Genomic DNA, 14791 nt, shown 5'->3' on the forward strand with positions numbered 1-14791 from the left:
ATTAGGTGGCACAGTGGAATACATTCTAGCCTTAAAGTTAGGAAGAGGTGAATTCAAATCCTGTCTCAGATATCTTCCTAGCTGGGCTACCCTCAGAATGCTTTGGAGCAGGTTGATGGGGCAGTCTGGAGAGAACCAATGAAGGGACCACAAAGTCGACACACAGAGTGTTGGTGAAAAGGAGCCTGTCCTCTTTGTGAAGAGACTCGTGATGGAAGCTCTCCATTCTCTCAGTAAAGCAGGGGAGCGGTGCAGGTGGCCTGAAGGGAAAAGGTCCAGACCTCTCCTGTAAGGAGTGCATAGCAGTGAGGGTCCAGGTAAGAGTGCTTACAAGAACTTGTGCAGGATCCAGCTGGTCCCTATGTAATTTTGCATCATTCCGCAACTGAGAAGAGGCAGCGAAGGCATACAGTGGTGGGAATCCAGGGCTGAGGAGTGGCAGCCATGCACAGTACAAAGGCGAGGGGACAAGAGGAAAAGGCAATGCCTAGGACTGGTTCAGTAATAAGGTCAAAACCAGCAAGCAGAGGAGCTAGGCTAGAACAGCGCAGATAGGGAGAAGAGATAGAGTGATGCAGAAAGTCTCACAAGAAGGATGAAGTCAATATAAAAGCAGGGAAGCAGAGCGAGAGGGGGGAGAGCAGGAGATTGTCATCAGAGAGAGGAATTTCCAAGTTCAATTGCATGGATGGGGAGTAATTTTCCTTGAAGATGAGGTTTAACAGAGCCATTCTGCATGAAGGGCTGAGGAAAAATGAAGATGTTCAATATGGTGCCCTTCCTCCAGATACATCAGAGGGCAAATATCAGATTTATGCTCTCTTAAGGTTACATATACACAATCACCATATCCTGACTGTATGTAGACTGAAATCTAGCTGGGTGGCCAGCAAATTCCTTTTCTCTAGATTTGTTGGACCTGGGTGAAGAGGAGGCCAGCCTGAGACCAGGCTTGTCTGTCCACCTCTTCCTAAGACAGAAATAAAATCCTACCTTTTTTATGTGCCTTCAATTTCATGCCTTGGTTTCTGGCCCTGTAAGTTTGAAGTTGTTTTGGAAATGCTTAAATCAACCTGAGAGATCCATTTCTTCTACCCAATGGCAACTCTGGTTATGGGGAAAAAAAAAAAAAAAAAAAAAAAAAAACTGATTCATGAGGATCAGCTCAATAAACAGGGCTTAAATTCATGCTCTGAGAAACTCTTAACAATGAAAACACTATTTTAAAAAAATTACTCAACAAAAACCAGTAATTGTTTTAAAAAATTAAGCTATTTTATATTAAGGTCCTTTGATTAAACTGCAAAGAAAGATCCTGAGGATAATTATTGGAGAACTTAAAAAAATTCAACAATATTGCTATTTAAAGTCACTTCTGCTATTGGATGAGATGTTGGGGAATTCAACAGGCAAGAAAAAAAAAAATCAGGAAGGGTAATTCAGTAATCAACATTGGTCTAGGAGAAAACTGAGTGGCTTTTGTTTTGTGTTCCAACAGCAGGTCTGATCAGGAAGGAGCTGACTATTCAGTGAGTAATGATATGCATTAATCTCCAAAAAAAACACTGAGTTGTCAGGCACTAGGAAGGTGATTGGGAATTAGGATGAAGTCCAGCCTAGGACTGACTAAGGCCATTAATTGTTTTATATTCTGGGGCATCCCAAACTCACTGGGTGGGTCACCCATACAAGAATTAAATAGTTTTGACTAGCATAAAGCAACAGAAGGGTGAAGGCAATGGCATGTTGTAGGACAGGTCATGTAACAAAGCTGTAGTCAATAACACAAATTGTACCAAATTAAACTTGCCATAGTGAACATGGGTTACAATGTGAGCTACATTATGGTTGGCTTTAATTGTCCTTTGGGATTTTCTACTATATTATTAAAACTGACATTATAGCCTGCCTGTTCTTATTGGCAAAAGGCTTGTCTTATTTTCATATGTGGACTGTGACTCAGAGCTCCCACATTGCTAGAAAGCCTAATTGTCTGTTGTTATTCATATCAAGTGAACATGTGACCCAAACTGACATTCTTCAAACCAGTCTTCTCCACCCTTTTTTGGTCACTGCCAAATGGTGCCATCTTCATCCCTCAGAAATGATGTTTACTGTGGGAAGGTAAATTTTGGCTTTCCAAAAGGAACCCTAACACCTTTATTTATCCTCGGCTTCTGGTGTAATGAAAAAGAAGACACTTAATCTCATGCATGTTTCATATACATATTTATAGATATATTTCATGTACAAAGTTACATTCTGAACCCCAAGGATTCAATAATAGAAATAAATACTGAAATATCTAACATTTCTAGATGAGCTCTTTGCTCATAGAAACAAAGCCTCCACCTCAAAACAGCCAAAGAACCACTGTATGGTAGTGGTACATGTCAGGTTACAGAGGCAAGTAAAACTTAGCATATGATGTCTACAACAAAACTTTAAAAAACCATAAATGTTTAAAATATGTTTTACGAGATTGAGAAATATGCAACTGAATTAACAAAGGAAAACAGTTTTGTTAAAAAAGAAAAGACATTTAGCATATAGAAAAAGCTCTGAAGGGCAGCACCAGTGGTGACAGGGCCAGGAGGCATATCTCTGTGGAAACACATTATGGTTTCCACTGAACTATATTTAGTTTTCTTTTATTCTTCCCAAGATGTAGACTAGAGGACTCAACTCTTCCCCTGTCTCAATGGGGTCCATCAAGAAGAATCATAAAGAATATTAAATCCTTTGGTAATTTTCATAATACTCACAGGGAAATAAATATTCAGTTATACAGCTTTAGAACAGTTAGTAAAATAAATCAGAATTTTTTTTGTTGGTAAGGCAGCCTATGTTAAAAATATCGACTCTCTTCTACCTCTTATCTGTTCAAAGGCAGGAAGACCTTTACCAAAAAAAAAAAAAAAAAAACCCCAAAAATACAGCAGCTTGGAGAATTCATTTTCACCTGTGCCATGCAAACATACTCATTCTGACAAGTTATGTGCTGCATATTTTGTGTTCCAAATGTTTTCACACTATCAATAAGCTGCATCTATCCCTCTTTCTACAAAATGAAACCCATATTGATGATACTCATCAATATACTTTGAAGATTGTGGAGCTCCTAGAGCAGATGCTGCCCAGCATGCTCCAGCATGGTACTCAGTTTAACAAGAAGAGAATTCCCCACCCACACTTATTTCTTTCAACAGGGTTTCTGTAGTTGCTGCTGTCATCAAAATAAACAGAAAAAACATACAAGGCAATAAATTCTCTGACTTACCACACCCCCTGTGGCAGTTTTATAAGTATTGTTTTGACCCTTTTTGCTACGTACCAGAATGCTCTGACTTGACAGTTCCTTCCAGAAAAGTGTCAACACACAGGGAACAGTACAGAGAACAAGCCATCATTGAGGTCAAAGTAGTAATATATCTGACTGAAATTTAAAATTTCTATAGAAAATCTTGGAACCCTCACACCTAATCTTGCCACCACCAATACCTAAGATAATTGAGCAATGCACTATATTAGTTAAATGCTTTGGATAATACTCAAGAAACTTGCATTTCTTATGTTAAAGCCAACAACACAAAATCACAACATCTGCCTTTTTCATCATTAGTGGTTTTTTCAACAATTCTTTGAATCTTGATTTCTTAAATTTGAATTTGTTACACGAACCTATGACTGCTTGATCATCATTGAATAGAATAAAAATCTGGGATACTAGCTTCCTGGGACTCAATTCACATGTAGTTTTAATTTTTAAAAACAAAGACATATCAAACAATTTGTGGAAAAAATGGCCTTAGTTTTGATGATCTGGAAAGGAAAAAAAAATTGACTAGAAAACTCAGAAACTAACACTTTTGAAAATGCAAATTATACTAGAATAGTCCTTCTTCCCAACCAAGTGAGCAACAGTTTTACTGTACAGACTCTATGATGATTACATACCCATAATAAAACAGTTCCTAAAGACCCTGCAGGCTTAAAAAAAAACAACTTACCTAAGCATTTTGGTGCAACAAGTCATTGACAGACATAGTGCTCTCTTATAGTTTGATTTTCTTTGCATGATAGGCTTGGGGGAGGGGAGGGGAAGGAACCTGTCCAGAATGCTTAGGTAGTTTTATACATTCTTCTGCTTTTCCCTTTTTTTGAAGCAGTTAGTAGAATTTGGGACATCTATACTATTGGTTTACATTTTAAAAAATTATCACTTAATTTATCTCTGCTTAAAATAACAGAGAAGGAAAAGTAACTATAGATTATACATTTTAAAAAAGTTAAGGTGAGAATCATTATTGCAGCATTATGGTTTTAAAAACCAATCAGGTGAGAAAAGTTGGTGTTTGAACCAGAATCTTTAATCTGGTTAAAACAGAAGAAAGAGGGATGGATGCCCACAGTGAATGAAAAGATGTAGTAGCAATCTTAAATTAGGAATACAAATTGGCTTGGTTTCCCTCATGCAATCTTTCTTAGTTAACCGTGGCCTTTTTTCATCTCCATATGGTGCAAAAACTTGTGTTATTTACATCTAGAGTGCCAAGTGCTAGCTGTTCTATAGTTTTATACATACAATAGAAAATACTTTCTCTAATCAGATCTCCCAGCTGGTAATTCTACTCCACTAATATTACAGTTTTAATCTTATTCACAGGTAAGACCTCTTCAGAAACAAATGGGAAAGAGGTGAATTTACATGGGATGAAAAAACAACTAAAAAAAAGCCAACAACAACAAAAATACCCCACCATCCCCTGTACAAGGAATACAAAACACAATTTTCCTTTTTAAAATCATCTCAGTGCTGAAGAACCTTTTTGAGCCTTTATGGTAACACATGTTCGAAACATACCAGTATGAAATTGGAAGAGACTGTTCTCCAAATAATTCAGGAGATTCAGAGAAACAGTCCTCATAAATTTTAGAGCTCTAAAGAAGTCAAGAAACATGAAACTTTTATTTAAATAACATAGTCTTAATTTCTTTAATACAAACCCAACCCCCCTAAAATCTGATGGAAACGACAAAGTTTTATATACTATATAAACAATATTTGTCAGATTTGAAAATGAAAGTTAAAGTAATTTACACTTTGTTTTTTGCCCTCCAAGGACATTTAGATAAATCCAGATGATTCCACCTGTTATTAGTTTTTGTCAGCTTTATATTAAACTGGGAAAACTTTGCTATTTTACTCAATAGGATAGACAAATTATCAAGTGTTTTCCATCAACTCCATTATTAGTGACAGCTAAAAAGTGATTCCATCAAAAGAAGTGAATTATGTTAGATTGTGGTACAGTAAACCACATGTGGATTGCTTACTATAGTTCACCAGTTTTGAGAAAGTAAACATTCTTTGATTTGTTCATAATATACTGAAGTTGCCTATAACACTGGTGTAGTAAAACAGCTAGCTCCTGTATTGTTATGGTAGGACAGATTTCATAATATAAAGTTACCAGGAAAAATGCTCAAACATTAGGTAGTGAAACTGATTCCACAACAAGAGCATTAAATAAAAAGGGGTGGGGATGGGGGAACCATGCAGAAGAGACTTCTCTCCTCCCCAGATGTTTCTGCTGCATTCATTCACTGCCATGCATCACTTGCCACACTATCAAGTGACTTCTTTCAGCTTTGGCTACCGAGGGTTCAAGTGAGAGGGCATCTCCCAGGAGTTCTGAATCTCCACCTTCATCACCTGATAGAAAGAGGACAAGGCAGATTCAAATGAGCTAAATGCACCAAATACTGGCAGAAAGAAGTATTGCCAGCCTAACAGACTTGTCATTTCTGCTCAACCCAATAAGCTTAAGCACAGACCTGTTTCCCATCTTAATCAATACAAATGCTACACCTTATACAATAGGGGGAAAATATTAATACAAGCCACTGTGAAACCAAAAAAAGAGTTAAAACTCATTTTCTACATTAGTTTTGTAAAAGATGGTTGACTATAACATGTTGGAAACTAAATCTTAAAACAATGACATATTGACATCAAAAGCAACTTTAACCAAATTGGTTCTGTACATGCCATCTCGAAAGGACAGAGTTTGAAAATGAGTGGATGCCCATCAATTGGGAAATGTTTGAACAAATTGTGATATATGAAGGTAATGGATTATTCTATAAAAAATGATGAACAAGCAGATCATAGAAAGATCTGGAAAGACTTATAAGAACTGATGCTGAAACAAGCAGAACCAGGAATATAGAGCAAGAATGTGTAATGATCAATTATTAAAGACTTGGTTTTTCTCGTGGGTTCATCAGTGATTCAAGGCAATCCCAATAGACTTCGGATTAAAAAATGCCATTTGCATCCAGGAAAAAAAAAAACCACTTATGAAGATTGAATGTAAATCAACACATGCTCTGTTTACTTATTTTTTGTTTTTTTTTTTCCCCTCTCCAATAGTTTCCCCCTTTTGTTCTGATTCTTCTCTTCCAACATAACTTATAAAATGCGTACTAGAAACAAATTTTTAAAAATTGTGTGTGTGTGTGTGTGTGTGTGTGTGTGTGTGTGTGTGTGTATGTTGGGAGGAAGGAGGGAAGAAAAGAAAAAAGAAATTTAATTATTCAATTGTTGCCATCTAAAACTTTAAATCTGGTATCAGCTAGATGTTTGTTAGTCACGTTAGATTTTCTTTCTATGATTCCTAGTCCCTTACTTAATAATTCTTGATTTATCTGTGTATGGTAGTAATCAAGGAATGGGAAAGGCAGTTAAGTTTTTTTTTTTTGTTTGTTTTGTTTTTTGCTGAAAGGAAAGTCAATAAGTCAATTAACATTTGTTTAATCACTACGAGTACCAGGCACTGTGATTTTAAAAAATGAGGTACCATCCATGTTGTTATTAAAATGTCACTTGCAGAGTTTTTTGGTTCTTCTTTATCCACTTACTCCACGGGTATGCTTAGCAGACTGAACACTTATTGATACAACTAAACTTGATATTACAGAACACTATCTCTCTGAAATAACCTAATGTCAATTGGCATATTACTTTTCCAGGATTTCAAGCAGGATCTCTAAAAAATCCCATATCAACGGACACTGGAGATAAAAAGACGCTGCTCATTTTCTTGTTTTGGGAAATTTCAAATCTTAAAAGGTAATATAGTACATGGAGAAAACAGCTGGGCAAAAGAAAGCATTATGATTCTTAGAGCACTTGTTGAAGAACAGAAATGAGGAGAGCATCTAAATAGTATTTGACTTGTTCCCTTTTAAACCACAAAACAATTCCTCTTTGTACACCCGCATGATGGCCTTTTCATAGGATACTGGAGTACAACCGTTAAAGGAAAAGGAGAATAAAATAAAACTTCTTCAAATATTTATAGAAGCATGAGAAGGCATTTAATGTTAAAGAATTAACTGTGGTGCAGTGGACAGAGCACCAGCCTTGAATCAGGAAGACCCAAGTTCAAATCTGGTCTCAGACACTTAACACTTCCTAGCTGTGTGACCCTGGGCAAGTCACTTAACCCCAGCCCCAGAAAAAGGGAAAAAAAAAAAAAAAAAGAATTAAAAAGCAGTTTGGCTTTCAACACTTTGCTTTTGTTAACACAATAGATCCAAATAGACAAAGATGAACAAAAGCTGGGGACAGTTCATGCTGAAGGAGTTGAGGAAAGAGAGTTACATTCACAACTTGTTGATGGTGTACTGGACTGATAAAACCCATGTTAGAAAGTAATATGGAAATAGGCAAATATAGATTGCTAGGCACAATCCGGTCCCAAAAGATCAGTTAGTTTTTTTTTTTTTTTTTTTTTTTTTTTTTAAAAGGCCACATATACACCAAAATACAACAATATTTTTTGTAATACCCAAGAATTGAAAACAAAATATAGATCCACTAAACAGGCTGTGGTTCAAGAATTAAACAAATATTATTGTGCTTGTTAAGAAATAATGATTATGAATAAACAAAATCATGGAAAAATTTTTTATCAATAGCTATAAAGTAAAGTAACCAGGAAGCCAGCAACTAGGAAAATGACACATAAAATGACTATAGCAAAATAAATTTTAAAAAAGTCTTTTTTCCAATCATCTTATGTTACTGAAACAAAGAGTCCATTTAGGATCAATTTCACATTATTAAAGAAGTACAAGGGGGGAAAGTGCGTTAGGCTCAAAAGCAAAGCTTTAACTATAATCATCAAAAAACCAAGTAGTTTTTATTAAAAACAATCTTGGTTTTCTTTTTAAAAACGTGTTTCTACATTTGTCATGCTGCACCAGAAAAATCAACTCAAAATGGGGAAAAAATGAGAAAGAAAAAACAAGAGAACAACAAAGTAGGTGAAAATACTATGTTGTGACCCACACTCAGTTCCCACGGTTCTCTTTCTGGATGCAGATGGCTCTCTCCATCACAAATCTATTGGAATTGGTCTGAATCACCTCATTATTGAGAAGCTCCATATCCATCAGAATCGATCACCATATGATGCTGTTGTTGCCATGTACAATGAACACCTGGTTCTGCTCATTTCACTTAGCATCAGTTCATGTAAGTCTCTCCAGGTCTCTCTAAAATCATCCTCCTGATTGTTTCATACAGAACAATAATATTCCATAGCATTCACATACCATGACTTATTTAGCCATTCTCCAAGTGATGGGCATCCATTCAAATTTCCAGTTCCTTTCCACTACAAAAAGGGCTGTTACATTTTTGCATATAGGGGCCCCTTTTCCTCCTTTAAGATCTCTTTGGGATACAGGCCCAGTGGCGACTCTACTAGATTAAAGAGTATATATGCGGGTGTTTTTATAGCCTTGGGGCACAGTTCCAAATTGTTCTCCAGAATGGTTGACTCAGTTCACAACTCCACCAACAATCTATTAATGTCCCAGTTTTCCCACATCCCTCCCAACATTTATCATTTATCATTTTCCTGTCATCTTAGTCAATCTCAGATGTGAAGTGGTATAATGATTTAGATAATTTTTTCATGTGACTACAAATGACTTTAATTTCTTCATCTAAAAATTATTCCTATCTTTTGACCATTTATCAATTGGAGAATGGGTTGTATTCAAATTCTCTAAGACCTCATTTTAGAAATGAGGCCTTTATCAGAAACCTTGAATGTAAAACTTTCCTCCCAGTTTTCTGCTTCTGATCTAGACGGCATTGGTTTTGTTTTGTACAAAACCTTTTTAATTGAATATCATCAAAATTAGCCATTTTGCATTTCATAATGTTCTCTAGTTTTTCTTTGGCCATAAATTCCTTCCTTCTCCACATATCTGAGAGATTTATATTATTACTCTTTATGCCTGCATCATGAACCCATTTGACTTTATCTTGTATCTTGGTAAAAGATATTAGGTGTTGATCAATGCCTAGTTTCTGCCATACTATTTTCCAATTTCCCCAGCAATTTTTGTCAAAAATCGAGTTCTTATCCCAGAAGCTGAATTCCTTGGATGTGTCAAACATTAGATCACTATAGTCATCGACTATTGTGTCTTGTAAACCTAACCTATTCCACTAATCCACTACTTTATTTTTTAGCCAGTACCAGATTATTTTCATGACCACTGCCTTTAATATATTTTTAAGCCTGGCACACAGCTAGGCCGCCTTCCTCAACATTTTTTTTTTTCCATCAATTCCCTTGAAATTCTTGACCTTTTGTTCTTCCAGATGAATTTCATTATTATTTTTCCTAAAAATTTCTTGACAGTTTTTAGGCAGATTAATGTAGATAGAATTTTTTATTATATTAGCTGGGTCTATTCATAAGTACATGTTATTTTTCCAATTGTTTATGACTTTGTGTGAAAAATATTTTGTAATTGTGTTCATATTATTTCCTGGCTTTATTTTGGCAGGGCAGACTCCCAAATATTTTATATTTTCTACAGTTACTTTAAAATGGAATTTCTCTAACTTTTGCTACTGGACTTTGTTGGCAACATCTAAAAATGCCTATGATTTATGTGGATTTATTTTATATCTTGTAACTTTGCTTTTTTTTTTTTTAAAGGATTCTCTAAGTATACCATTATATCTCCCAAGAGTGATAATTTGGTTTCATACTTACACTAATTCCTTCAATTTCTTTTTTTTCCTTCTCTTATTGCTAAAGCTAACATTTTTGTATTTATTTTTTTAATTTATAATTTTTTTTCACAGTATATATGCATGAGTAATTTTTTTAAATAATATTATCCCTTGTATTCATTTTTCCAAATTATCCCCTCCCTCCCTCTACTCCCTCCCCTTGATGACAGGCAATCCCATACATTTTACATATGTTACAATATAACCTAGATACAATATATGTGTGTAAATACCATTTTCTTGTTGCACATTAAGTATTAGATTCCTAAGGTATAAGTAACCTGGGTAGATAGACAGTAGTGCTAACAATTTACATTCACTTCCCAGTGTTCCTTCTCTGGGTGTAGTTATTTCTGTCCATCATTGATCAACTGGAAGTGAGTTGGATCTTCTTTATGTTGAAGATATCCACTTCCATCAGAATACATCTTCATACAACATTGAAGTGTACTAAAGCTAACATTTTTAACACAATATTAAATAGTAATAGTGATAGCAGGCAATCTTGTTTCACTTCTGATCTTATTGGCAATTCTTCTGGTTTATCCCCACTACATTATAATGCGTGCTGATAGGTTTAGACAAAATCCTACTTATTTTAATTCCTATGCTCTCTAGTGTTTTTTAATAGAAGTAGATGTTGTAGTTTGTCAAATGTTTTTTCTGCATCTGATACAATTATATGATTTCTGTTAAGATTGGTTATTGATATGGTTAATCATACTAATAGTTTTCCTGATATTGAAACAGTCCTGGATTCCTGTATAAATTCTTCTTGGTCACAGTGCATTATCCTGGTGATAAGTTGCTGTAATCTCTTTGCTAATACTTTAAGATTTCTGCATCAATATCCATTAGGGAAATAGCTTATAACTTTCTTTCTCTGTTTTGACATTTCCTGATTTAGGTATCTGTACTATAAAAGGAAATTGTTAGGACTCCTTATTCCCCTATTTTCCCAAATAGTTTGTACAGTATTGGAATTGTTCTTTAAATGTTTGGTAGAATTAACATGTAAATCCATCAGGCCCTGGAGACTTTTTCTTAAGGGGTTGATTAATAGCTTCTTTGATTTCTCCCCTTCCCCCCAATGAGATTATTTATTTTCTTCTCTTGTTAATGTGGGCAATCTATAGTTTTGTACATATTCATCCACTTCACTTAGACTATTGGCATAATAATTTCTTCTTCACTGGTGGTAAGTTCACTCTTTTCATTTTTTACTGTGCTAATTTGGTTTTCTTCTTTCCTTTTTTTAAAATCAAATTAACTAAAGGTTTATCTATTGTTTTTTTTCATATAACAGTTTTTTTTTAAAACTTCCAATTTTATTAATCTCTTATTTTCAGAATTTCAAACTGGGTATTTAATTGAAGTTTTTAATTTGTTCTTTTCCTATTTTTTTTTTTTAGTTGCATGCCCAACTTCTCTTTCTCTATTTTATTCATGTTAACTATCTAGATACATAAAATTTCCCCTAAGACCTGCTTTAACAGCCCCATTTTTCAAATATTGACCCATTTTCTAGCCTATTGTTTCTGTCAACACCTAGTTAATCTACTTTTTAATTTCACTTTTTTTGAGCTCAGCATGGAAAGGAATATTTAACTTGCAGAATGAAGCTTGAAAAGTATTTCCTATTGTGACAAGGTTTTGAAATTTTTACAAAATGATAATCCAAACAAAACCAATTTTTTCCCCAACTAACTTAGTCAACAATTAGAAATGGCTTCTACTAATACGCCCAGAACCAGGGCATTACCAAACTTCATACTGGACTTTAAATATTAACTCAAATCCCTGACAATTTCATATTAGAATCTGTGACCACATGTGACATACTGACACTGATGTATGATTCCCAAAGTCCTAAGCCCTTAATTCTGGATCAATATATGCCCTAAAAATATAGAACCTTCCAACTACATAGTCTGAATTTCTTTCACTTGCTTTTGGGACTCAGTTGTAGTAAAATTTTAGTCCACAAATTTTCTAATTGGCTCAAAGTATCCCTTTGTTTGTATTAAAATAATTCTATCCCAAAACAGATACTTTTTTGCTAATTAAGGAGAAATACAAATTTTTTTTTTAAACTAAGTTAAAGATTTAAATTTCTACTCTTTATACTCTGTGACACCTAGGATAAGTCAATGTCTCTGGACCTCATCTGTAAAATGACATAAAACTAGCTAACCTCTGAGGTTTCTTTAAGCTTTTTTTAAAAAATCAATCTTATGCCACAAGGATTTCCTAAACAGAATGATTTCTTGATTAAAAAGATGGCTCCTGCACATAACATTCCAACTGAGAGATCTACATACTCACCCATTCTGAAATCTATATATCCCTCTCCTCCACTAATCACAAGCATGGACTTCAAGGGATTCTGGCTGGATTCCTGTGCAGGTGGTCCTGGCTTGTCACCTCCTTGTTCTGTGCTGTTGCTGTTGCCACCAATACCACAAGCACCAGCACCAGAACTAGCACTTGGTGGACTGACTACCTGACCTGTTTCAGATAAGAACAAAAGTACATGTTACACATACTAGTTGGTTTTACTAACAAACAGAAAACCTAGATTTTTTTGGAGCGTGCAGAAATGCTATCAGTATGGTTTAATATGAGAATACTTAAGACTGTTCTCATCTAAGATATTTCTCTTTCAGGAGCCTGGTTATTCAACTGAACTTAATAAGTAGTTATTCAATACCTAACAATATATAAAACACTGGGTTTTGCTTCAGGTTTTCTTCTATTTATTTCTTCATCCAATTATGTTCCTTTTAATTATTGAAGAAAAAAAAAAATGGGGTTTTCCATTACATAACCCCATAGCTTTTCACAGGTAAGTGTGTCTATATCCAAATAAATCTAGAAATCTGTTTAAGCAGGAATTTTTAAAGTTGACCAACTATGAAAAACAACTTTGAGAATGTCATAGATGGTCCAAAAGTCACACATAGATAATCATATGAACTATCTCACAACTAGAATACATCTCACCTGGTACTGCAACAAAGAATTTGACAGCATCCCGGTGGCCATGGAAGCAGAGTTGGGCATGTGCCATTGAGCAATACGGTATAAATGTTCCTGGAGTTACTTTATCACTATTTTCATCACCATACACACGGATTACACTTCCAGGACGGTTTCCTGGTCCTATTGAGGTTTTATTTGCTAAAAATAAAAAACCAAATACCAAATATTTTCCCTTGAAAAATCTTGCTGATGTGAGAGGTTATTGGTTAATCCTTATGATATCATCTAAAAAGCTACAGCCATTAAGATAAAATGAGAAAGAAGGGCAGCAATGCCAATTCAAGATAGAGCTGGGAAAAGAAAGCATGCTAGTTATTTTAAAGTACCTCAGTAAATGGATTAGGGGATTTGCTAGTCTAGCAGGTATCAAAAGCTTTACAAATCTTGTAAAAAATAAAACAAAACAAAGCAACAAAATCTCTTTGTAACCAAAGAGATCAAGTGTTACAGCTGGTCTTAAAGTGTGTTCTTTCATTTTAAAAATACACCAATTTTAAAGCAGATTTGCAATGGACAACTGCTTTTTACAGTAAATTCTTTCAGTAACAAGCAGCAGAATACTTTCCTCCTCTAGCCAGAAAGCAATGTAAAAAATAACTAACTTGCTGGCTGGAATTTGTGCAAGGTAACTTTAAATCAGCTAGACATACAAACTACCCCCACTCCAAGGACTAGTCAATGAGTGAAAGAAACATGACTGATAACAGGAGTAAACAATGTAGATTAATGAGTTTTAAGAGATGGTTTCATGTTTTTACTGGAAGAAAAACAAAGACTGGATGGAAGTTCAGCTGCAACAAAAGATGATACAGACTAAACTGCTGAGCAGACTTGGTGGCCGTGTAGCAAACAAGCAAACAAAGACAACACTGCTGCAGCAGTGCCTGAGAGGGAATGGCATTAGGGACAGAGGAGGGGGTTGATTCTAAGTGAGACACAGCCTTGGAGTGGCCATGAGCAGCCCACAAAGAGAATTAGCTTCAGGATCTGCACTTACCCCTCAGCCCCAGTAAACGTCCCTGGTGGAGGATTACAGCTATAGTGAGAAAGGAGGAAAGGGGAAATGGATAGGTATATGACAGTAGAGGAGAAGGAGAATGTGAGTTACTTTCACATTTTGGTATCTGATGAATTAGAGTTCAAAAGCTCCTTACTAAATTACAAAATCCCAAAAGGAATCAGAGAAAGCAAAACAAAATGGAAGATTTTCAAAAGTTCAGGATATAGAAAAAAACCCGTGTGATCATTAATTTTACTGTTTTCAATGAATCTGAATTGAAGGTTAGGAATTCAATATACTGTTATACCAGTTTTTCCCCTTTCACTCTTTTTGTAAAAGAATACTGCTCAATTAGATGAAATTGCCCTCTATTAAGTATTTAAGATGGGCAAAAACTAGGATGCCTTATCAAAAATAAGAAGGGGCTTCATTTAAAAAAGTTGACACCTGGGGCAGCTAGGTGGTGACAGTGTATAGAGCATGGGTCTAAGAGGCAGGAAGGCATTCATTCAAATCCAGTCTTGGATATTTGATACTATTTGTGTGACCCTAGGTAAACCACTTAAGCCTGAATACCTGGCCAAAAAGGGGAAAAAAAAAAAAAAAAAAAAAAAAAAAAGCCACAAAGTCACAAGGCTTGG

General features: G+C 35.1%; 1 protein-coding gene across 4 annotated transcripts in view; it reads right to left on the minus strand.

Annotated features, from left to right (window-relative positions):
- Positions 1-4950: 4950 nt before the first annotated feature.
- SPAG9 (sperm associated antigen 9) overlaps positions 4951-14791 on the minus strand; it is a 130457-nt gene continuing 120616 nt past the window's right edge. For 2 of the 4 annotated variants that reach the window (XM_074261788.1, XM_074261791.1), the window contains 4 exons: positions 14148-14186; positions 13112-13288; positions 12434-12616; positions 4951-5716 (listed from right to left, as the gene is read on the minus strand). In XM_074261788.1, coding sequence (XP_074117889.1) covers positions 5601-5716; positions 12434-12616; positions 13112-13288; positions 14148-14186 — 515 coding nt within the window. In that variant the 3' untranslated portion in view covers positions 4951-5600. The remainder of the gene's footprint in view (positions 5717-12433; positions 12617-13111; positions 13289-14147; positions 14187-14791) is intronic. The other 2 variants (XM_074261789.1, XM_074261792.1) reach the window with 1 other exon arrangement.

Source organism: Sminthopsis crassicaudata, chromosome 4 (genome assembly GCF_048593235.1).
Source record: "Sminthopsis crassicaudata isolate SCR6 chromosome 4, ASM4859323v1, whole genome shotgun sequence".
In the NCBI taxonomy this organism is placed as follows: domain Eukaryota; kingdom Metazoa; phylum Chordata; class Mammalia; order Dasyuromorphia; family Dasyuridae; genus Sminthopsis; species Sminthopsis crassicaudata.